Here is a 25,642-nt window from a genome sequence, read left to right as displayed (position 1 = left end):
TTTATGACCAGCACCTTTAGTTTTCTGTTTCATCCACGAATAATAAACAGTAATAACAATGCTATAGCACCCTGGATCCGAATATGAGAGGGACATTCGAGTTGTGGACGTGCACTTTCCGAAAGAGTGGAAATACCTGGAGGAGCCGTATATAAAAGCAGCCCCGTGAGTGTGCAAGGGTGCAGACCCAGCACTTTCGACCGCGAGTCTGCTGGCAGCTAAACTGATGCTTGGCCACCGGAGAACGTCATATGTGTTTCCTGGCCTTGGGTCAGCTCACGGAATTGGGGGAAACTGTGGCGTATGGATTGGCTCGGAGCCGGGTATGAGCTGAAGAAGCTAAAGGTAATTTTTAGGTACAGATCCCAGCAGTCCGGCTTAAAGCGCAGATTCCATTTCTTCTACTGTCTCACCCCCGAATCGTTACAATACATTTTAGATTGACACTTAACTTTTCACATCAACACCGTTTCAGTATTGATAAAACTAGGAATTCATTGCGCATGTTAAATAATACATGTCAGCAGCGTGTATACTAATGCAATAAAAATAATGCCAATATCAATCATTTTCAATGACGACTTCTTCCGGCACTACATTATAGCTACAGTACCAATTTAAAAATACTGAAATATGTTTGTAATAGTTTAAACACTGCTCTGGCAGAGAATGCTGGAAGTTATGCAAACATTATCTTTCTTCTAAAATATATTAAAAATACTAAAAGAGGTAAGAGATCTTTTACCTGTTGGCGTTCCTGCTTCCACCACGCTAGTCGATGAAAAGCTTGAATTGAATCGTGTTTTATTATTTTCATGCTTCCAAATTTGTTTGCAAAGTCGTTTTTTGCGTACTGCTCCATTTGCATTTGTTGTTTCTGATTTATTTTTGCCTTTCCTGATTTGTTTTTTTGTAAATTCTCAATTTATTTTTGCACATTCTCTTGATTTTTGTGTATTCTTATTTGCTCTTGGGCATTCAGTTTGTTTTTGTTTCCTTATTTGCCCTTGTGTGTTCAATTTGTTTTTTGCACATTTTCATTTTTTTGTGTTTCTAATTTTGTTTTTGTGGTTTCTGATTTGTTTTTGCATGATTTAACTTGTTTTTGCACATTGCACTTGAGGGCCATTCTATATACCCAACCAACACAGGAATCGAGAACAGAAAATTAGTGATGACTTCACAACGTAGGAGCGTTACATTTTTGCAGCAGTTTCCTTTTTTTAAGAAATTGTGTAATATTGTATATATTTGTTATTGATTTAGTGCCTAAGTTTTAGAGTTCTGGGGCCTCATGCATAACGTTGTGCGTAGAACTCGCACTATAACATGACATAAGCACAAAAGCCAAAATGTGCTTACACACAGAAATCCAGATGCATAAATCTGTGCATTCGCCAACTTCTGCGTTCTTCCACTACATAAATCCTGGTCAGCGTGAAAAGTAACGCTTGTGCATGCGCCTGTTGTCCCACCCCAACTCCTCCCAGAATTACGTCTCTTTGAATATGCACATCAATATAAATAGCCCTTAAGTTCAGTGTTCTGTGAAAAGACAATTGGAAAAGCAAGAGGGTATTCGCTGAAATTCTTCCATTTTCCAAGTGGAGGCAAGAAGAAGAAACATACTATTTGTTGGTTTAAACAATGGTATAAGCAACAAAAAGAAGCTGATTGACTGACATACTGTAGCGTGTCAGAGAAATTCGAAAGCTCAAGTTCAAAGTCGCACAGTGCCCGAAATAAAAAAAAAAAGTTGTCGGATATCAAAGTCGCCATGAAAAGGCGAGTCGTAGCTCACCATCTGAGTGTCATATGAAAGCTTATTAGGGTACAGAGAAAAAAAAAAGGCACAGTGGGGAAAAAGCATGAAATGTCAACTTCAGTCTCGAAATTCCCACTTTAATCATGTACTTTATTTTGTCATTAAAGTAGAACATCATAAACTTCCATCTTAAAATCGTTTAATTAACCAGTTTCTCAAATCACATCGTAATTAGATGATAGTTAAAGTAGCACGCTAAATGCTTTGTTTTGTATGTGTTCTTCTATGTGCTGTATGTGTGTGAATCACTACGTGCTTCTTAAACCGGCTTTCTCTTCCTCCGACAGGACACAGAATCCATTACATTCCTGATATTACAGTTCTCTGAATAACTAAAATACTGAGATGTATACGTGATATCATTTTCATGATGATATGAGTTAAAGGATGTTATTAAACATGGGAACACGGTAGTGCAGTGATTGTGCGCGACCTTCGATGAAATAATTTATTGCAGCAGTACTCAGGGGTGGCTCTAGGCTTGTGGCGGCCTTGGGCAGAGAGAGAATCGGTGGCCCCTTTGCCTGCCAGTGTCAATATGGTATCTTATGCACGGCGTATGGCCACGTCCATTGCGGACACTACATAGCCGCCTCGTGCTCATGACACAAGCGTTTAACCTTTGCCGAAATTTGCCGCTGCTTTTTTAGCTGTGTCGTTATTTTCTCTTTCTGTTTTATGTTCAACTAGCAAAATACCTGGGCTTCGCAGCGGAGAAGTAGTGTGTTAAAGAAGTTATGAAAAGGAAACATTTTAAAAATAACGTAACATGATTGTCAATGTAATTGTTTTGTGACTGTTATGAGTGTTGCTGTCATCAAGGATTTGATTATCATTATTTCTTTCAATCAGGTTCGTATTTGTAGGATGTGTTGTGTTCAAGTTACATTCCGTGCTTGTCAACCGTTGTAAAGATAACAGGTTTCATTCATCGAAGTGTTCACTACCCAAATCGGTACTCGTGAATCTAAGATGTTTAACAGGCATTCCCGGTATTAAGTTGTGGATTTGCCTGCGAATATTTAGTGGCAGCGTGTCTATGAACTTAATTTAAACTTAAGCTTTACACCTTGCTTTCCTATTGATATGTCTACAAAGGCTTGTTCAGCTTTAGAGGGTTGTTCCTTTCTTACTGCATCAATAAACAGCTCGTCTTCCTCTTTATTTGAGACATCACACACTGCATGCACGGGTTTACCTTTCCCAGTCCTGCAAACTTTAGCGAAGTGGTTCAATTTACTATATTTTTTTTACACTGTCTTCCTTTAGCTGGTCATTGACTTTTTCCACCGTGTGCTTTTTTTCCCGTAGTAGCTGCACTTATGAATATGCTTGTATGCGTCACTCGCTTCATATTCTTTTCCTGCCTTCTCAATTGTGTAATGCATTTTTTTGTTCAGTGCTCTTTGGAGCTCTTGCTTGTTGTCTGCGTATTGCATTCACAGTCAGTTCACGTGAGCCGCTCTGAGTACATGTATCGAAGGTTCTCAGCTGTGCTTGTGCTACCTCGTGCGATCTTGTGATGTCCACGGCTTTATTTAATGTTAGCTAAGACCCGGCACTTAAGTTTCTCTCGCATTTTCACTGAGTTTGTGCCAAACACTAGTCTATCCCTGACCATCTTATCTTCGTTTGAATAATCACAGTCCTTCACCAGCAATTTTAACTCTGTTACAAAGTGATCAAAAGTCTCGTTTATACCTTGCGTCTTCTCATTAAACTTGTATCTCGCAAGTATCGTATTCGTCTTAGGCATGACAAACATCTCAAAACGGTCATAATAAGTTTTCAGTACCTTGGCTTTCTCCTAGGTGAGTACATGTGTTAAAGAGGTCTCTTCCTTTTTCCCCAGTCCACATGTGCAGGTAGTTGCATTTTTCACTCTCGTCTTTGTCTTTTAGCGGGCCAGAAAACATCAGCTCCACGTGCTGTCGGAACTTTTTCCATTCTCCCGGCAGGTTAAGAGAATCCCAGTCAATTCGTAACGAGGGGACTCCAACAAAATCCATGACTGTCCTCTATTCTGACACCATGTCTTGTTTTCACTAATTGTGAAAAATAAAGTGATGGCGAGACTTTATTTTAAAGTATGCAGGGGAACTTTATTTATTACAGCTCTTACATTCACAGCATCCGTGCTCTAAATTAACTTCCATAATAGTAACCTTGAGGTGCCTTTTTCTGGTGCCTTCCTGATGACATTGGTGCCTAAACCATGCCTCAAATAATACATTTCAATGACATAAATATTACAGTGATCACCTCGATAGACATCTCACCACCCAAATCGCTACTAGTGAATCTAAGATGTTTAACAGGCATTCCCAGTATTAACTTTTTGATTTGCCTGCGAATAATTAGCGGCATCGTGTCTATTGGATTGCTGCTGACGGACGGCCTTATATGGGCAGGCACTCAATTACGTGGGAGGCGTGGGTATGGGGGATGCAATGTAGGCAGGCAGCCAACTACATGGGAGGCGTGATGATTAGTGGTGTACGATATTACAAGATTTGGTATCGATCCGATACCAAGTAAATACAGGGGCAGTATCTCCGATACCGATAGTGATACTTTTTAATAATTAAGGTGGACGCATCATCAAATTGCTAAAGCTGAATGTTTTGTGATTTTTTTTTTATTTTTTTTTTTATTAGTTAAAACCCAGGAAAGAATTTGGGCATAGTAAATAAATACTTTATTATAAAACACAAGTAACACAAAATGTATTTTCTTAAATAAAGTGCCCAAAATTAGAGAACCGCCTTTGAAAAAAAATAAAAAATAATTAGTGGGAATACAATAAATAAAGTGTAAACACGCTCAAAGAAATATCCCCTACCCCCCTGTGCAGAACAGATTAAAGGTTTTTGTTCAGGAACAGTATCATATTCACATTTTTTGATTTTATTGCACTTCGCCTGGTACTTATTAACTGTCTTGCCATTGAAAAAATCCTCTCAGCTGGCACTGAGGTTGCAACCACTCCCAGGTACTTCTTGGCAAGTTTGCTCAAAGAGGGGAATGTTGAATTTTTTTCCACCAACATAGTGGATCCTGATCCTGAGGAATTGGCCTCTCTTCTGAGTACCTGCGCATTTCAATTAGGACATCAGTGCCAGTTGTCCGATGCTGCTGAGATGCAAGGACTATGGAGCTGTCCATATCCCACCTTTTGCTGCAGGTGGGGATGCAGCAGCCCCTGTAGATGAGCTTGAAGTAGTTGCAGGGCTGGGGCAGAGCTGCCGGCAAAGCTTGAGCCTGGTGTAGATGAAGGTGCCGAGGTCTGACACACTGACTGCATTTCGGTGACAAGTCAAGCTTTTACAGGTTCAACATTTGCAGAGTCACGGAATCCCAGGTTTTAAAATCTAAATGTCCAGGTAGGTGCTGACAGCAAGACCATAAAATGTTTCAATAGCCTTGAAGTGATGGTGACACTGCACTGACAGCTCAGCAGCTAGCTTGCTACCTTTGCACTCAGTAGTTGCAGTGGCCCTGTAAAGCAGTGACACCAGTGGAATCACCTTTGAAAGTGAAACCTGTTTTTCAGTTGATATCTCCCTGGTTGCTTCCTCAAATGGTCTCAGTGCATTGATGGAGAGACTGATGGCAGACCATTCTTGCTCATTTAAGCAAAGTGAGCTCTTTCCAAGGAGACAGAGGACTGTGGTAACTGCCTCCTTTTGCTCAGACAATCTCTCCCACATGTAGAATACAGAGTTCCACCTTGTCTCAACTGCTTGAATTAGTTTGTGTTCAGGGAACTTCTGCTGCTTCTGAATTTATTTGAGCTTGTCTGCAGCTTTAGTGCTGTGGTGAAATAAAGCAACAATAGCACTGGCTTTTTGCTGAATCTCAAACAAGCCAGGGTGAGCCTTGTAAGAGTCTTTCACCACCAAATTCAAAGTGTGTGCAAAACATGGGTAGTGTGCCCAACCTGCTTTGCGCACAGCAGCAACCATGTTGGCGCCATTATCGTTTACAACAGCCAGAATCTTGTCTGTTATGCCCCATTCTTCCATGATTCTGGTTAACTGTGAACAAATATTGTCTGCAGTGTGTTGTCCAGGAACACATGTTTCTAGCACATATGCCAGCATTTGCCAGTTTCATCTATGATGTGGCATGAGACTGTTAAATATGACTCTGTGGCTCTTGATGTCCACGTATCAGTTGTAAGCACAACATTGTCCACACCACTCAATTCCTTTCTGACCTTAGAGCAGCATTCTTCATAAAGAGGTTTTAGTTTCCCCTCCATTAAAGATATTCTATTTGGAATTTTGTATCGCGGGTCAAGTGTCCTCACAAAATTTCTAAAGCCGTCATCTTCCTCCATGGAAAGAGGTTGCAAATCCTTCACTATAATTTCTGCAAGGCCCCTCATAATCTCCTTTGCTCTTGGGGAATCGGCTAGGTGAAATAATAAAATAATTAAGTGTGTAGCACATCTTGTAGCTTAAGTATAGTACTCATCACAGTTAGCACAAAAGGGTAATTGTATTCAATCAAATGTGAGCTATGTTATTCAGTATATTTGTTTCAGTTTCAGTAAATGTATTCACTTTTATAACATGTGGCAATCGATATATGACTTGGGTGCTGACGCGAGTGGCAGCCTTTCCAGCAGCTCCGTGTATGACTTTATCTTTCTACCTTTTTTCTCTATTTTTATCTATTTCACTGTTAACTCCTACCACTTTCTTTTATGTGGACTCATTCTCTGGACACTTTTTACTACTTTTGTGAATTTCCCCTTGGGATTAATAAAGTATCTATCTATCTATCTATGGGATAATATTGTATCAAATAACACATTAATTTTGATTCATTAATCACAGAAAATATAATGAATTAAAACCGTGGTTCTGTTCACGGTGATTTTGAAAAATGGTCATTTAAACACAAACTATTTACCTGTTTGACCCTAATGCTGGCACTAGCATCCATAATATAAAGGTCTTAGCATAATTTATACTTTTTGAGTTTTAACCACTTGCACTTTGAAAATTTAAAATTAACTAATGCAGAGGATGACTAAAATATAACTTTCACCACTATAATCTACCTGGATATTCTCTGCCAATGTCCGTGGCCTCGAGGTTAGGGGTCTGCTTCTGTCGGGGCCAGGTTGTGTTGGATTTATCACCTCCTCTCTCCGTTTCTGTAGCTCTGCATTTTCTTTTGAATTATTTCTCATATGCTTGTATAAATTAGTTGTACAGTAATCCCTCGCTGTATCGCGCTTCGACTTTCGCGGTTTCACTCTATCGCGGATTTTAAATGTAAGCACATCTAAATATATATCACAGATTTTTCGCTGGTTCGCGGATTTCTGCAGACAGTGGGTCTTTTAATTTATGCTACACGCTTCCTCAGTTTGTTTGCCCTGTTGATTTCATACAAGGGACACTATTGGCGGATGGCTTAGAAGCTACCCAATCAGAGCATGTATTACATATTAACTAAAACTCCTCAATGCTATAAGATATGCATCCCTCGCGGAGCTTGATTGTTTGCTTGTCTCTGCCTCTCTCTCACCCTCTCTGACATTCTCTGCCTGACGGAGGGCTGTTTGCACAGAGGCTGTTTGCTTAAAAGATACTGACGCTCCTCTAAAAAAATGCCGCTTTATTGCGGTGCTCGGCATATTTAAAAGCACAAAAGCACACGTATTGATTTTTTGATTGTTGCTTTAATCTCGCTCTCTCTCTCTGACGTTCTCTGCGCCTGACGGAGGAGATGTGAGCAGAGGGGCTGTTTGCACAGAGGCTGTTTGCTTAGAAGATACTAACGCTCCTCTAAAAAATGCCGGCAAACTTAAAAGCACACGTATTGATTTTTTGATTGTTTGCTTTTCTTTGCGCTCTCTCTCTCTCCCTCTGAAATTCTCTGCTCCTGAAGAGAAGATCTATTTGCATTCTTTTAATTGTGAGAAAGAACTGTCATCTCTGTCTTGTCATGGAGGACAGTTTAAACTTTTGACTAAAGGGTGTTATTTCATGTCTAGAGGGCTCTAATAATGTTAACAGTGTGGGAGAGTTTATAAGGGCTTAAAATATATAAAATAACTACACAAACATATGGTTTCTACTTCGCGGATTTTCGTCTATCGCTGGGGGTTCTGGAACGCAATCCCCGCGATCGAGGAGGGATTACTGTATTACCACTGTATTTGACAGCCTTTTTACAAATAATACAACTTGCCATTGATTGGTCTTTGGCTTGAAAATAAAGCCACACACCACTTCTCTTTCTCTCTGCCATAATATCTTACGCTCTGTATCGTGTTTGTGTATGTGCTAGTGAGGCTATTTGCTTGCCTGGCGCTGCTGAGTCACGTGACGGTACATCATCAAAACACGAGAGAGGAGGAGCAAAGTCTGCTCTGTGCTGTGACAGCCGTGAGAGCAGCATTGCTTACCCAGACAGCCACAGTGCATATTGAAACTAAAGTATTGATGGTATTGATCAATAACAATACCCACATTATTATCGATACTTGGATCAAATTGCCCACCACTAGTGGTGATGGGGGACGCAACTCCGCCTCACACGGCGACCGAGCTGCAGGCTATGGCAGTATATATGTACGTAAGTAGGATTCAGTTATGACCGTTACGTGTAGAATTTCGAAATGAAACCTGCTTAACTTTTGTAAGTAAACTGTAAGGAATGAGCCTGCCAAATTTCATCCTTCTACCTATACGGGAAGTTGGAGAATTAGTGATGAGTCAGTCAGTCAGGCAGTTGGTCAGTCAGTGAGGGCGTTGCCTTTTATTAGTACAGATATATATTAGCTTTGCGGCCCTGTGCAGGTGCACAGTTTGCACATACCTAAGGCCGCCCCTGCAGTACTGTCTCTTTCAAACGTACTAACCTCAATTCCTGTCAATCTTTTTCTTTCTCCAAGTAACCGATCGGCACACAATCAGCTCTGTAATAGGCGTTCAAAACTTTTAAGGAACACTGAAATATCTTCGTAGTACATGTTTAATTATTCTGTCCTTCACCTAGTCCCAGTGAAGCATACAGTGCGAGGCCGGAACAATCCGTGAGCGGAGCACCAGATCCTTACTAGTGTAGCAACACTGTGTCATTTAATTATTAACAATATAGATTATTTAAATGAAGTTAGTGTTATCTGTATAATATAATAAACATATTTTGCTGCATTTCCATCTTAAAAATGATATCGTCGTCATATGTAAATACGCGCTTTATAAAGTGGCTCAGGTTGTGCAATATTATAACTGTAGTGCAAGTTTACAGTGAGGTGAATAAGTACAAACAGTTCTACAAGGAGCAATTGATGGAGTGATTGTGTTTAGAGCTCTTAGGATGAAACTCTATCTGAACTGCAAGGTCCGTACAGGAAAGATTTGAAGCATTTGCCATGTGAGAAGCAGTTCAAATAGGAAGCATGGCTGAGGCAGCATGTGCTTGATGCTGTATACCGATAATTCTCTTTCTGGTTAGCTGCTCCGAGTGGTGCAGTGAGAGTAATATGAAAAAAGATGATCTGCTGTGGCAACCCCTAACTGGAGCAGCTGAAAGAAGAAGAAGGTGCAATGAGAGTAACAACGTTAAAGCAGTTATGGTATTTGGAATAGTTTGACCATTCCGTGGACCATTATATTGTTACAGGTTAATTACAATCAGATGCATTAAACTATTAAACAATATGCAGTTAATTTCATTGTATTTATAAAGCTGCGTCAGGGACATGGATCTGAAAAAGAAAGATAAACCACACAGGAACAGTTGCACTGCTTTGATGCTTGGTGTCACCAGTCTGAAAAACCGAGCGCAGAACTTGCGTACGACAGGGTATGAGGTACTGTGGAAATGTGCGTGGCTTTATGCCAAGTATAGGTTTTATACATCACGATTTGAACGTGGAAACGTTCTTAACGCAACATTTATGTGAGTATGCACCGTTTATACATGAGGCCCCTGGTGATTAGGTCAGTGCATGTAATTATCTTGCATGGCTTGATAACTTGTATAGCTGGAAATTAATTAACAATATTCGTAACAGATTAGGCATTTTATATAATCCTGCAAAGAATATATGTGACAGAAAATGCAAAGGGTGGAATCAACATGTTGGAGGACTGATCAAAAATCTTTGCTTTTCTCCTCTAAGAATAAGTTGTTTGGCTCTTCAGAATGATGTTACTCTTTCACAGGCTATAGAACAATAAGCTTGAGCATCCTATTCAAAAACACACGATTTCTGATTTTGATCTGTGAATAATATCAGTAACCAGAGATACCTTATACGGCATTATGCCAGAATATACATAGGCTAGTGCAATATATACAGTTTTCAGTAGGTGCGTGAAGAACAAGATCATCTGGCTCAATATCAATGCTGTCAGGGTTGGAAGATTATTATGCATACAGTCACAATTCTGTAGAATGGACTGTCAAATTACCAATAAACTAAGGTTAAAATATTCAAATTAATACAGTGGGACATCGGTATACGTCCTTAATTCGTTCCAGACCCTTTGACTTATACCAAGCAGGACGTATACCAAACAAATTTTTCCCATAAGAAATAATAGGAAAATGATTGATCCGTTCCCATGAAAAAAAAAAAATCCTATTGCTAATTGGCATATTATACATTGATGGGGTTGTATAAAATAATTTAAACACTGCTTAATCGTAAAATACATAAAAACAAAAGCAATTAGATGAAATAAATGAAATTTTTACCTCACTTTACTTTTTAATAACATCTTTGTTTTTCACAATCGTAGATACCGTCGTTCTCGGCAAACGGTATGCAACAGCCATGTCCCGGATACGCGTGCCATCTTCATACTTTTCAACAATCAATTCAAATTTACATGAAAAAAACACAAAATCACGTTGTGACGATGCGGGTTTGCTGTATGCTCCCATCTGTTGCCGGGGAGCCCTTGAACCCTACACCGTCGGTAATGTGCCTTACTCCTAACCTCATCGGTAACAACAAAGCAAGGAGATGGTGAAAAAGTGCAAAGTGCTTTTATTAAAACAATTAACAAAACAAGGTGTTCAAATTAAAGTGCAGTCTCCAAAGTTCCAATAAATAATCCATAAAATCAGAAGTGAAACGTGGAGGTTAAAAACAATAGAAAAAAGTCTTCTTAAAAACAACAAAGTTAAAATAGAGCATTAAGCATTCTTTAAAAAAAAATAAAAAAAAAAAAACCAAGAAGAAGCCCGGTGCCTTTTTTAACTGGCGGCCTCCCTGCTTCCCAACAAGGGAGTCGCCCTACTTGCAGCTGACGTTAACTCTGCCTACTTCAGCTACTTCGCTCGCTTGCTCTCTCTCTCTCTCTCTCTCTCTCACTCACTCACTCACTCACTCAACCTCCCGTCCATTCTTTCTTTTTCCTCCCCTTCTAGCCGAATTGCGCTTCTGTTTATCAAGATAAGCAGCCCCAGGAACAATCATGAATGCGGACGGTCCCTCACAAGTGCACTTTGGTGAGAAACGCCCACATCGCTAATCGCCCTGACATCCTTCAGCCACATAACCACCACGCCCCTCATAAAGCTGCAAGCGCAGTGATTTATTTTAAAGCTGGACTTTGACAGGAGCTGTGGACCCGCTATACCACACACGTGAAAGTTCACAGAGAGTTATAGCGCAGGTTGTTCACTGAATGCTAGCAACTGGTGCACTAACGCTCGTGGGCAGTCGTGGCTTTGTCTCGAGTGAGGTAAACAAGGTTAGCACGCGAGTCGTATTCCAAACAAAGGTCGTATACCAAGCAAAATTTTTCGTGTCCAAACAGGAAATATACCAAGTTGGACTTATTCCAAAGCAGACGTATACCGAGGTACCACTGTATAAATAATTATGAGTATATTTGACTTGACTGTATGAATATAATCAGGCATCTGTATCCACAGATTCAGTCAGCTGCATATTGAAAATATTCCAGGGAAAAAATTTCCAAAAATCAAAATTTGAACTTGTCACATTCTGTGCATTATGCCGAATCCACACGAATGAAGTGATCAGTAGGTGTACCCTGTTGTAGCCTCCCATCATAGGAGCTGAGTAAAATCTCTTATAGGAGTAAAGTAGCCTGCATTCAGCAGCCAACTGTAGAGTCACCGCACTGCTCTTCATTTGAATATCTGCTCACATGAAGCAGTCCTTCTCTACTCTTTGGATCGATCGACCCTGTGCTCTGGCAGTTGCTGCCATTATAAAAGGAAAGAAATTGGACTTTCTTAAATTGTTGCTCCCCCCACAAGCCAATCAAAGTTAATCCATTAGTATGTCTGTCCAGGCTGCAGACTCCTGGCCAGGGCACTGGCTTTAAACCTAGATAATGTTATCTATACTTGTTATTACTATTGTTATTTTTCATTTGCATTAATGTTTACGTCATAACATTAAACAAACAGTCTGGATCACAGGTTTAACACTAGAATTACCAGAGCCTACGAAAAAACTCCTAGATCCTGCCCAACTTAAATCTGTTCGCACCTATCCGTCAGCGTCTTTTGTCCTGTAAATGTGCCAATAAAGACAAGCAGCAAGCAGCCTAATATTCCATCCCCCCACAGCTGCAGAACGTGCACAAAGTTTTCCCAGCTCATGCCTTGATTGATTATCTGGGAGTGAAGTGCTGGAGTTTTAGAGTGGAAATAATAGAGCGATATTTGGAACACATGACATTTCATGTGTGTTCCGTTTCTACAAAAATCTGTGTAAACACATTGTTAAAACAGAAACATTTTTTTATAGTTTAGTAGTAAATGAAAAAATGTTGGTATAAACTATATAATGTGTGAAGCCTGAAGTCCAAAGATCAAATAAACACTTTCACAAAAGGTTCAAGGATAAAACAACAGCTTCCGTGGTGTAGTGGTAAGGTTTGCTGACTTGTAATCAAGAGTCCGCGGTTCGATCCCGACTGCCTCCTATATTTACTGTTTTCAGTAGTGAGCTGCTTTTATTGTTAATATTATACAGTACACACATACATTTGGTTTGCGTGTACATTTATAGTACTTGTGAAAGTTACCATTTTATTTTCACTTTTATTCTCTCAGTCACGATCACGATACATATTACGGCCCCCCCACCCAGGGATCTGACACTGATAGTTTTTATTTGAAACTGGGAATAGCTGTAGATGTGAGTGGTGTTTTGAGGCAATGGAAATGGACATTCTCTGATCTGGAGGGATACAAGCTGACACACAAACGCTGGTGAATCTGCCTTCTTTGTATCTCGCTGTCCTTCCTACATTTACGGCATGTGTACTTGTTGCAATGCGCACACTTCTCTCAATGCTTAGAGAAAAAAGTGAGAAAAAAAACAGTAACTTTCACAAGTACTATAAATTTACACCGTCTGTTACAGACACAAACCAAATGTGTGTATGTACTGTATAATAACTAGCAAAATACCCGCGCTTCGCAGTGGCAAATTACTGCCTTAAAATTTTTATTAAGAAGAAAATTAAACCTTTTTAAACTGAGGGAAAATATACCAATAATTATTTGTTAAGGATCTCTTTGTATACCACATTGTCATTTCGGCCTGCTCAGCTTACTCTTGAGCATGCAACATACAGTTGGCCATGTGAAAAGTAATCTTGTTTCAAATCTCACAGCTTGGATTGCTGCTGTCATAAACGGTTTGAGTTTCATGGTTTGTTTCAATTACGACAGTATTTGCAGGACTTGTGTTGAAATGACATTCGGCATCTGTCAAGCGTTGTAAGCATACAACCGGTTTCATCGATAACTTCACATCCAGCTTTTGAGAGTTTAAACATTCATAAACATCAAAGTGTCCACTACTGAAATCGTCACCTGTGAATCTAAGATGTTTAAGAGGCATTGGCGGTTGTCCAAAAGTGTAAAATTTTTGGCTATTTCGGTACACTTGAAAGCGACAGCCGAACATATTAGCGGCAGCCATCAACTTACATGCAGAACCATAAGTGAAGGGCTTAAGCATTCCACTCTTATAGTGCTCCTGTGTAGTATAATTATCTCCTGTACCATAATCAGTCCACACCTTGAACCTGTCCCAGTCATTCAATACATAAGACACAATGGTCCTTTGGATATCAAGAGTGAGCCTGATATGGCTGTGCAATATGTAACACAGAGAATGGAAAAGGCAGGCGCCATCTCCGGGCATGGAAACCACTCGGTAAGTGACAGTTCTTTGATCGATGGTGATCACCTCAATAGACATGTTAATAGGGGTATGGCTGGAACGATAAAGGAAATGGGTACCTGAACAATGTAAAGGAAGTCTAAAATACCTACACAATAACTATAATCGTAATAAACGAACAATAAAACAACAGAGAAGCCGTGGATTAAATAAAAAGGCTGCAATTATCAGCAGGGAGACGTGAATCCCGTGGAGAAGCAAAGAAGGGAATGTAGAGACCGGAGCGACGGACGACCTTATACAGGCAGGCAGCCAACAACGTGGGAGGCATTGGGATGGGGGACCCAACACAGCCTCACATAGCGACCGAGCTGCAAGCTATGGACGTATATATGTTCGTAAGTAGGATTCAGTTAGCGGTGGGAAGCCGCATACCAAAATTCTTGAAGATGGGCCCATAAGTAACAAAGACCGTTGGAAAGTTCAATATGGCGGCCAACAGTGGTGTCATACCACCGAAATAAGTGTGTACATTGGTTTTGGTTAGCGTAGGGAAGCCGACTACCAAATTTCGTGAAGATGGGGCCATAAATAAAAAAGTTCAACATGGCGGACGTTGTCGACTGTTATGACCGTTACGCATAGAATTTCAAAATGAAACCTGCTTAACTTTTGTAAGTAAGCTGTAAGGAATGAGCCTGCCAAATTTCAGCCTTCTACCTACACAGGAAGTTGGAGAATTAGTGACGTTGAAAAGTTCAATATGGTGGCCGACAGTGGCATCATACCACCGAAATAAGTACGCATACGGGTTTCAGTTAGCGCAGGGAAGCCGCCTACCAAATTTCGTGAAGATGGGGCCATAAATAAGAAAGTTCAACATGGTGGACGTTGTTGACCATTATGACCGTTGCGTGTAGAATTTTGAAATGAAACCTGCTTAACTTTTGTAAGTAAGCTATAAGGAATGAGCCTGCCAGATTTCACCCTTCTACCTACACGGGAAGTTGGAGAATTAGTGAGTGAGTCAGTCAGTCAGTGAGGGCTTTGCCTTTTATTAGTATAGATAAGAGCAGCTCACTACTGAAAACGGCAAATATAGGAGGCAGTCGGGATTGAACAGGGGACTCTTGATTACAAGTCAGCAAACCTCACTGCTCGTTTTGCCACGGAAGCTGTTTTATCCTTGAACCTTTTGTGAATTAAATTTTTATTGATCTTTGGACTTCAGGCTTCACACATTATATAGTTTATGCCAACATTTTGTCATTTATTACTGAAATATGAAAAAATGTTTCTTTTTCAAAAAATGTGATTACACAGATTGTAGAAATGGAACAAACATGTGCTCCAAATAACGATCTATTATTTCCATTCCAAAACTCCAGCACTTCACTTCCAGATAATCAATCAAGGCATGAGCTGGGAGAACTTTGTGCACGTTCTACGGCTGTGATGGGATAGAATAGAATAGTAGGCTGCTTGCTAATTGTCTTTATTGGCATATTTGTAGGACAAAAGATGCTGACAGAGAATGGATTTAAGGTGGCCTGATCTATGAGTTTTTTTCGTAGGCTCTGGTAATTCTAGTGTTAAGACTGTAACAGGACAGTGTTGCAATCCAAATGATGCTTTCAGTGTACCAGAGATGTGTTTAGAAATAAATCTTCAGTTAATCAAAAAGCAGAGCAATGGGATAGATAAAACTCTCGGACTATGTTGTGAGGTGGGGTAGATGTATTACTAATAAAGATAACAAGCTTATGATAACACTATTATGTAAAAACTTATATGTTGAAAAAAGATTTGCAAACTACTGCAACCTTGAAAAGCATCTCTGGAGTAACAAAATGAGAACATTTAGTGAGAGGTAAACCAAATAGCTGTTCTTTTACAATTAATTTCCCAACTTTTATTTTAGAATAGTACCTTTTTTAAGTAAATATGAATTAAATACAAATTATGAAGGTTAATCTGACTGCCCTAGTGAGTTGTCATTTAGCTGGTTTGACTGCATTTTCCTACTTGATGGTGTCGTCATTTCCCACTTTCTCTGAAATGTTTCATACAAATGGGTCAGAGTTGCCATAAATATACAACTATATAAATATATATATAAGTTTTCCTGTCAGGTTTTCTTTTATATATCCTGACATTTTCAAGGAAAGTTGAGATTTTCATTCACAATAACTTAAAAATCCTATTAATGATGTTTGAGTGTTTACCAGGAAGCTACTATGTTAACATACAGTAAAAATAAAAAAAATCATTATAACATAATGGGCATATAATCAAGTTAGATACACCATGGAAAGAAAACCGAGGGTGTGGGTGGACCTGACTTGCAAAGTTTGCGGCACGGGATGCCAGTTAAGTGTGGAAGGTAGGTAAGATTAAAGTTAGTGGGGTTTTTCTCCTTAACAGATGCAGCAAAAATGTAATAAATGTGGCCATTTTTAATTATGCCTTGTTATGGGTGAAGCCAGCAGCCACATGAGAGAGAGGTTGGGAGCATAAGAGAGTAATGTGTGATACCATGTACTGGATGACATAACTAAACATGCATTGCTGACAATCAAAAAAACTCTTTAAACTTTTAAAATTGAGGATTTAAACAGATATAACGAAATTTGGATATTAGAATTACAATAGCTGTTTCCATTGGTAATAACTAGAATGGATAAAACATCTCCAGATATATAAAATCCAGCATTTCTCTGTATGTCTGTCCGCTTTTCATGAGAGAACTACTTAACAGATTTAGAACAGGATTTTTTCTATAATTTGGATGAACATTCGGTTGATTTTTGTAACTTCTTTCATTGCGCCAAGTGTCTTAGTTTGCTTGCGCTACCAATTTTTTTGCATATTTTTTTATGCTGCGATAGAGATGCAGCATGCAAAGGTTTTAGCCCTCCTCACTTGCACTGCAGCCTCAGGGTGTACCTTACCTCTGCATAGCTAGCGAGAGAACTACTTAACGGATTTAAATCTGTTTTGACACAAATTTGTTTGCCAGTAATTAATGGCTTCTCATTATTTATGGTTCTTTGAGCAGAATGATGCTGGCTGCTGTTGATGTTTACAGGTTTATAATTACAGTGGAACCTCGGTTCACAACCATAATTCATTCCAAAACTCTGGTCATAACCGAAGTAATTTTCCGCCATAGGATTGTATGTAAATACAATTAATCCGTTCCAGACCATACGAACTGTATGTAAATATTTTTTTTTTTAGTTTTTAAGCACAAATGTAGTTAATTATACCATAGAATGCACAGCGTAATAGTAAACTAAATGTAAAAACATTGAATAACACTGAGAAAACTAACACTGCAAGAGTTCGCCTTATAGCGCTACGAACCGCTCGCTAAAAACACTTTTTTTTTAAATGAGTTTTAAGCACTGGGAAAAAATGAACTTTTGAAAAATCCGTAATTTAATAAACCACCAAGAAAAGTAACATTGCAACAATGCACATTACGAACCGATTGCTGTAAACAGAAGTGAAGACAAAAGCAAGCCCGATGCATTCTTTAACTGCCTTCTCTGCCTTATGCGTCCAGCCCTCTCTCTCTCTCTCTCTCTCTCTCTCGTTCTCTTGCGCGCATGTGTGTGTCGCTCTCTCTCGCTGCACATGGAATACACACAGGGAGTGACTGAACACGTGCGGAAATCATTGGCTCACACAAACTGAAAGGGAAACTGGCTTGTTCGTATACCGAGTGTGTGGTCGTGAACAGATGCAAAAGTTTGGCAAACTTTTTGCTCGTAAACCGATTAGTACGTGTTCAGAGACGTTCGTGAACCGAGGTTCCACTGTACCTATTTTTTTTATATACAGAGAGAATGCTTTCAGCAGTTACACATTCAGATTTGTTAGTGAACTTTAAATGTTAAGATTCAATCTTATCACTTCTTTTGCTTTGTCTATTATATATACTGGAAAAAATGAGTGTGAATTGTGACACATTTGTTATATTGTTGACAATTACATATTTACTTTCATTTTGTTGTTTATACTTCAGAAACCAACCTCCCTTAAGTTAAATAGTAATAATGAATCACAGGTGTTTTTGCTGTTACCTATTCCTTTCCTTCTTAAAGTACAAAATTGGTATGGTAAACCTGGTGAACTGATTATTGTCTACAACATTTTTCTACATGCAATTTTATCTAGGGACGTAATGTATACATATTTATTATCTAATATCACATTCTCTTTAGAAAAATATTCCAGTTGACAGTGGAAGCAGTTCAGACAAGGACAGTCTTACCAACTTATACCTTCAGCACATCATTCCTTTACCTCGGCGAGAGCTGCCAAACAGTCGATGGGGAAAGAAGATGGAAAAGAAGAGAGAGAAGCAGCCAGCATCAAATACACAGAGAAACAGGTAATATAGAGCTTCTTATAATAGGAATGTTGTGTACAAATACAGTATACTATATATGACTGTGTTTTTGAAGTAATAGAGGCATTTATCTCCTATCCAAAAAACATTTTTGGTGGTAGTGATATATAGAGATATATATATATATATATATATATATATATATATATATATATATATATATATATATATATATATATATATAAAATTCACTAAGGGCATGCAAGACAGAGCCCCGCCCGCCAACTTTATCCCTCCTACCGCGTCATGGGATACACATGACAGAGCCACGCACGTCAACTGTAACCGTTCTCCCAAGCCCAGCGTCGCTCTCGAGGCACGCAACAACTCACCAAACACAGCCTCAGTCGCTTTCGTCTGTGCAAAAGTCCACATGCACCTCTGAGCCACGTTGACTTTACACCGCACGTAAGAGAGAGAGCTACGATCACCAACTCACAGAGCCCTGCCCGCCAACTCTAACTAAGGGCAACATGTATTTAAATAAATTGCAATTCTGTATAAATTCAAATCTTTTCATCTCATTGATGGAAAAAATAATAGAAATTTCAATCAATGAATGCAAATACTTCAAAATAGTGCAATCTTTTGTAAAATGCAGAAGTAAAGTTCTTCAAACAAAAAAAAAGTTAAGCAAGTTTAAATTCGGTCAACAGTTATTTTACAATGATGAAAACAAATTCTGTTACTCATTTAGCACAATGAAATGTTATTCATGTCATTAAATGTTAATTGAATAAGTAGTGTGATCTTTTGTAAACCGTATAAATAAAAATATTGAAACTAACATTAAACATACATTCAGGTCAAGAACATTAATGTATTCCTTTGTAAACAATTGTTCAGAAAAATAATACATGATTAATCTCATCCGTTACGGGAGATGGACGTCTGAAGCAGAATTCCATTAGCAGAAGCTTTTTGTAAATTATCCAGAGGTATCCTGTATTTACTCAACCTGAGGAGGCTTAATTACAGTATATGCAAGCATGTGTAAACATGACTGGCAGAAAAAAGCCTCAAAGAAACAGAAAAGACAGCTAAAGCCTCATCCAAGCCTAGGCAGGCATCAGGTCCAAGCTCAAATATATGGCCTTTCAGAGACTGACCTGGAACAGATAGGCGAAAGCACAGATTTCCTGGGACCTGACGCTGCGGCGTCATCTCCATTCGAGAGCAAAACTGGAAGCGATTGTACAAGTGAATTGGGCCAAGATAGCTTGTTGATTCCAGATGATTCACTGAAACTGAAAATGGCCTTACCTTCTGCAGTGTGAACTATTCCTCACGAGCCGGAAAACATTGACTTCAACTGGGCTTAGCACTTCATAAGCAGAGTACAGAGAAAACCAAAATGGTCTGTCCAAGCTGAAGGTAATGATCACTGCAGTGGCCACTACTCAAGACATAAAGGAGCAAACAAATGATATAAGGAGAGAAATAAAGGACATATACAAGACAAACAAGAAGCTGCTTCAGGATATTAAAAACCAAGAAAAACGTTTAAATAATCACTTTGAGGTAACTTTAAAAGGTATGCTAGAAAAAATGATGAACAAATACAAAAAAATGCATCCAAATTTGAGAATTAACTTAGAGTACTCAGCACTCAAGGAGGACTTTAAGCAGACATTCACAACTCGTATTGAAACAGTTGAACAACTGGGATCTACCACTGATGGAAAAGCAGCTGCTGCAAATTCTGAATGCAAAGCACTCGGAGACAGACTAGCTGCACTGGAAGATGGGTGCAGAAGGAATAATATTAGAATTGAAGGTCTCCCTAAGAATCGTGAAAGTCCAAACGCAGGGAAATTCGTAGCTGAACTATTCTCTAAAATAATTGGAAAGGACTTCAAATCAGACAGTTTACCACATATGGGGATCAAATACCTCTAAACCTAGGACTCTGATCGTACGTTTTGAAAAATTACAATTTAAATTATACATAATGTTACTTCTCATACAGAAACATGATTATATTTGAAAATAACCACATTCGTATTTTCCCTGATTTTTTTCATCCTCAACAGCTGCTAAACATGCCGCATTTTACAATATTTAACAGCGCTTACAGAAAGCATAAATACAGCCTCTCGTATCCTGCCAAACTGAAGTGGACATTCAAGGCAAGCTCTACATTTTTATTTTTATGGACTAAGCAGAAAAAGAGCTAAAAAACACTGATCCTGAGACTTTTTTGAAATACAATCGTAGGTCACATTCTGTCGTGGCATGGCAAAGACGATCGTTGGATCCGCTTACAATGATACTGGTACCATAATTATATATCCTATTTACTTCTCGGCCACTCTTTGTTTATGTTTTAATTACAATTATATGCATATATTTATGTGTGTTTTTTTTTTTTGTTTGTTTTTTTTAAGGAGGCTGTTTAACATCATACTCTTGGTTTATTGTATTAAGGCTTACTATGCTTATCCAGGGCCACTGTTTAACATCATTCCCGGGGATTACTTAAGATTGTTCAAGATTATATTTTATGCTTATAGTATTTGGACTGTATTGTAAATAGATATCTCTATTTTAATCCTTGTATGCTGCTGCTGGGGAGCTTGTGGTGTTTTGGACATGCTGTGTCTCTAGGTATGTCATAGGACTGGGACTTTGAAGTATGGGGGGTGTGGGGACTGGGGAGAGAAAAGACCAGGGGCCTCATGTATAAATGGTGCGTACGCACAGAAATGTTGCGTAAGAACTTTTCCACGTTCAAATCGCGATGTATAAAACCTACACTTGGCGTAAAGCCACGCACTTTTCCACGGTACCTCATGCCTTGTCGTACGCAAGTTGTCCGCTCGGTTTTGCAGACTGGCGGCACCCAGCGTCAAAGCAGTGCTACTGTTCCTGTGTGGTTACTCATTATTTTCATGACGCAGCTTTATAAATACACCAAAACTAACAGCATATTGTTTATTAGTGTAACGCATCTGATTGTAATTAACTCTTAACAATATAATGGTCCAGGGAACAGCCATAGTATTCCAAATACCATAACTGATTTAGCATTGTTACTCTCACTCTTCTTTCAACTGCTCCCGTTAGGAGTTGCCACAGCGGATCATCTTTTTCCATATTACTCTCACTGCACGACTCGGAGTATTTATATCACGGTATCTGAGTGTGAATCACAGCAGCAACTGATCGGAAAGAGAATTATCGGTATACAGCTTCAAGGACACGCTGTCTCAGCCACTGCAAAACGTTTTAAAGCCTTTCCTGTACGGACCTCGCGGTTCAGAAACAGTTTAATCCCAAGAACTTTAAATGTACTCAATCAATTGCTCCTTGTAGAACTGTTTGTACTTATAAGTACAATCACCCCACTATAAACTTGCACTATAGTTATAATTATAATGTATTTACATATGATGACGATATCATTTTTAAGGTGAAATGCAGCAAAATATGTTTGTTAAATTATACAGATAAAACTTTAACTTCGTTTAAATAATCTATATTCTTCACTGGGCGTGTCGTTAAGGATAGAATAATTAAACATGTACTACGAAGATATTTCAATGTTTTTTAAACGTTTTGAAGAATCGGCGCTAAGCTTACAGGTGGCTCAACTTCTATTACAGAGCTGATTGTGTGGCGATCGGTTACTTGGGGAAAGAAAAGCACTGACTGCAGTGACGGCCACTCAATATATATTGAATATAAAACATAAAGAGAAAATAACAACATAGCTAAAAACGCAGCGACATATTTCGGCAAACGTTAAATGCTTGTGTCATGAGCACGAGGTGGCTATGCAGTGTCTGCAATGGACTTGGCCATCCACCGTGCATATGCTGCCTTACTGACACTGACGGACGAAGGAGCCACCGATTCTTTCTCTGCCCAGTGTCACCACAAGCCATGAGCCGCCCCTGAGTACTGCTGCAATAAATTATTTAATCGAAGTGAAACACATGTTTAATAACGTGCTTTAACTCCTATCATCATGAAAATGACATCACGTATACATCTCAGTATTTTAGTTATTCAGAGAGCTGTAATATCACGAATGTAATGGACTCTGTGTCCAGTTGAAGGAAGAGAGCCGGTTTAAGAAGCAAGTAGTGATTCACACACACAGAGCACATAGAAGATCAAATACAAAACAAAGCATTTACGTGCTACTTTAATTACGATGTGATTTGAGAAACTGGTTAATTAAACGATTTTAAGATTAAGTTTATGATGTTCTACTTTAATGACAAAATAAACTACGTGATTAAAGTGGAAATGTTGAGATTGAAGTTGACATTTCGTGCTTTTTCCCCACCGTGTGCCTTTTTTCTCTGTACCCTAATAAGCTTTCATATGACAGTGACATCAGACAGTAGGCTTACAACTCGGCTTCTCACGGCGACTTTGATATGTGACTTCTTTTTATTTCCGGCACTGTGCGATTTTGTGAATGTGAGCTTTCAAGTTTCTCCAACACGCTATGTCACTCGATCAACTTCCTTTTGTTGATTATACCACGGCTTATTTGAACAAATAGTATGTTTTTCCTTTGCCTCCACTTGGTATTCGCTGAAATTCTTATATTTTCCCCCGTGCTTGTCCCATTGTCTTTTCACAGAAGGCTGAGCTTAAGGGCGATTTATATTGATTTGCATATTCAAAGAGGCATAATTCTGGGAGGAGTTGGGGCGTTACATAATGCGCGTGCACGAGCGATAGTTTTCACGCTGATCGGGATTTATGTAGCGGAAGAACGTGGAAGTTGGAGTACGCACAGATTCCTGCATCTGGATTTTTCTGTGCGTAAGCACATTTCGGCTTTTGTGCTTACGCCATGTTATAGTGCGAGTTCTACGCACGGCATTATACATGAGGCCCCAGGTTATTTCTAATCTATCCTTTTAACTCTTGCGTCCCAGTGTAATATTTGACTTTAACTCCTGGGAAAACTTTAATTTCAACTCAAAGCCGTCTTATCTTAAGTTAAGGCTACAAAATGACAATAAAAGTTTAAAAGCAATATCTTCATGACCAAACAGTTAACTTTGTCAGCTGGAATGTTAAAGGGCTGAATTAAAGAGAAAGTATTCTCTCACCTCACAGGTCTAAATGCTAAAATAGTATTTTTACAGGAGACTTATTAAGCAAGGATCAGTCTTAGCTGCACACAGGCCCGTCACGACAAGGCAGGCAAACCAAGCAATTGCTTGGGGCCCCGAGCTGGCCTGGGGCCCCAAGACAACGACTGGTTAAGAATAAAATGCAGCGACAAACTGTGTGAGCGCCCCATTGATAGTGAATGCAGTAAAGTGCAATGACACTGTTATCAGGATCCCCCTCAAGGGGGCCCCTCGCTGACAGCAGCCAGCCAACCACGCGATCTCTGCTGCCGGCAAAATACAAAACTTCCTCGGCAGTCATGAAGCGGAATTATGCTTCAGGAAGCCAAAAAAGAAAGAAGAGAAAGGAAGAGGAGGATAAGAAAAAACAAGACAGTGGTAAGTGATAAATTACACACATAAAATAGCTCTACTTGTCTTGTACAAATGGTGCAATTTTGCAGCAGGTAGGCTAGCAGAAATATGTTTACAGTAATCCTCCTCGATCGGGGTTTGCGTTCCAGAACCCCCCGCGATAGATGAAAATCCGTGAAGTACAAACCATATGTTTGTATGGTTATTTTTATATATTTTAAGCCCTTAGAAACTCTCCCACACTGTTAACATTATTAGAGCCCTCTAGACATGAAATAACACATTTTAGTCAAAAGTTTAAACTGTCCTCCATGACAACACAGAGATGACAGTTTTTTCTCACAATTAAAAGAATGCAAATAGATCTTCTCTTTAGGAGCAGAGAATTTCAGAGGGAGAGAGAGAGCTCGCAAAGAAAAGCAAACAATCAAAAATCAATACTTGTGCTTTAAAGTTTGCCTTTAGCCTCTCTGCTCACATCTCCTCCGTCAGGCGCAGAGAAGGTCAGAGAGAGAGAGAGAGAGAGCGAGATTAAAGCAAACAATCCAAAAATCAATAAGTGTGTTTTTGGAAGCACCGTGATAAAGCAGCATTTCTTAGAGGTGCCTTCGTATCCACTAGGCAAACAGCTTCTGTGCAAGCAGCCCCTCCGTCAGGCGCAGAGAATGTCAGAGAGGGTGAGAGAGAGGCAGAGACAAGCAAACAATCAAGTTCCGCGCGGGAAGCATATCTTATAGCATTGAGGAGTTTTATTTAATATGTAATACATGTTCTGATTTGGTAGCTTCTAAGCCATCCGCCAATAGTGTCCCTTGTATGAAATCAACAGGGCAAGCAAACCGAGGAAGCATGTACCATAAATTAAAAGACCCATTGTCCGCAGAAATCCGCGAACCAGCGAAAAATCCGTCATATGTATTTAGATATTCTTACATTTAAAATCCGCGATAGAGTGAAGCCGTGAAAGTCGAAGCGCGATATAGCGAGGGATTACTGTATGTATCATACATAAATGACATGACATAGCTATAGCTTTGTAATAGGTTTTGATGAAAGTGGCATAGCATGCTATACTAACTATTCCACGTCTGTGATAATCTATTTAGGAAAACAACACAATAAATTCTGTGCATCAAACATTAGCTTGGGATGTTTTTAAGCATTGGTAGTCGACTCACAGCACTACTAATAATTAGTAAACATTTAATTATAATTTCACTGTTTGTTAACAGTAAAAAGTTTATTTATATAGCACATTTCATACACAATGGCAATTCAAAGTGCTTTACATAGAAGAAATTAAAATAATAAAAAGGAATAAGAATAATTAAAACAGTTTAGAAAAATAAAATAAAATACAGTACAGTCGGACGAACAGCTGCACAGTGCTCATTCAGTAAATGCATAGCTAAAGACTAAAGATTAATTAAATGTCAATTTACCTTCTATTAATGATTGTTTATTTGTACAGTGGTGTTTTTTGCAAATGTTCAATTGTTGAAAATGTTCAAATTTTATGCACTTTATATGCAACAGCAGTATTTGCACTCTAAACATTTTTTTATTTATGCACAGTATATGCAACAGCAGTATTTGCACTGTAAACCTTTTTTATTTATATAAAGTGTGAGCGAATTTAAACTGTATGGCTATGCTGTGGTTCCTTTGTGTGCGGGGGGCCTCCATGTCCATTTTGCTTGGGGCCCCCAAATTCCTTCAAACGGCCCTGGCTTCACAGACACTGGACTGGCCAAGTATTCCATTCTAGCTTTACAAAGAGACAAATACATCCT

At 39.1% G+C, this 25,642-nt stretch overlaps 1 protein-coding gene across 1 annotated transcript in view; it reads left to right on the top strand.

Moving 5' to 3' along the window:
* Nucleotides 1–25,642, top strand: part of c2h2orf49 (chromosome 2 C2orf49 homolog) — a 45,402-nt gene that overhangs the window by 3,138 nt on the left and 16,622 nt on the right. The window contains exon 2 of the mRNA XM_039743878.1: nt 18,209–18,378. Coding sequence (XP_039599812.1) covers nt 18,209–18,378 — 170 coding nt within the window. The remainder of the gene's footprint in view (nt 1–18,208; nt 18,379–25,642) is intronic.

The sequence above is a fragment of the Polypterus senegalus genome, chromosome 2 (genome assembly GCF_016835505.1).
Source record: "Polypterus senegalus isolate Bchr_013 chromosome 2, ASM1683550v1, whole genome shotgun sequence".
Taxonomy (NCBI): Eukaryota; Metazoa; Chordata; class Cladistia; order Polypteriformes; family Polypteridae; genus Polypterus; species Polypterus senegalus.
The sequence above is the reverse complement of the archived record's forward strand: the minus strand, read 5'-3'. Positions and strand labels throughout refer to the sequence as shown.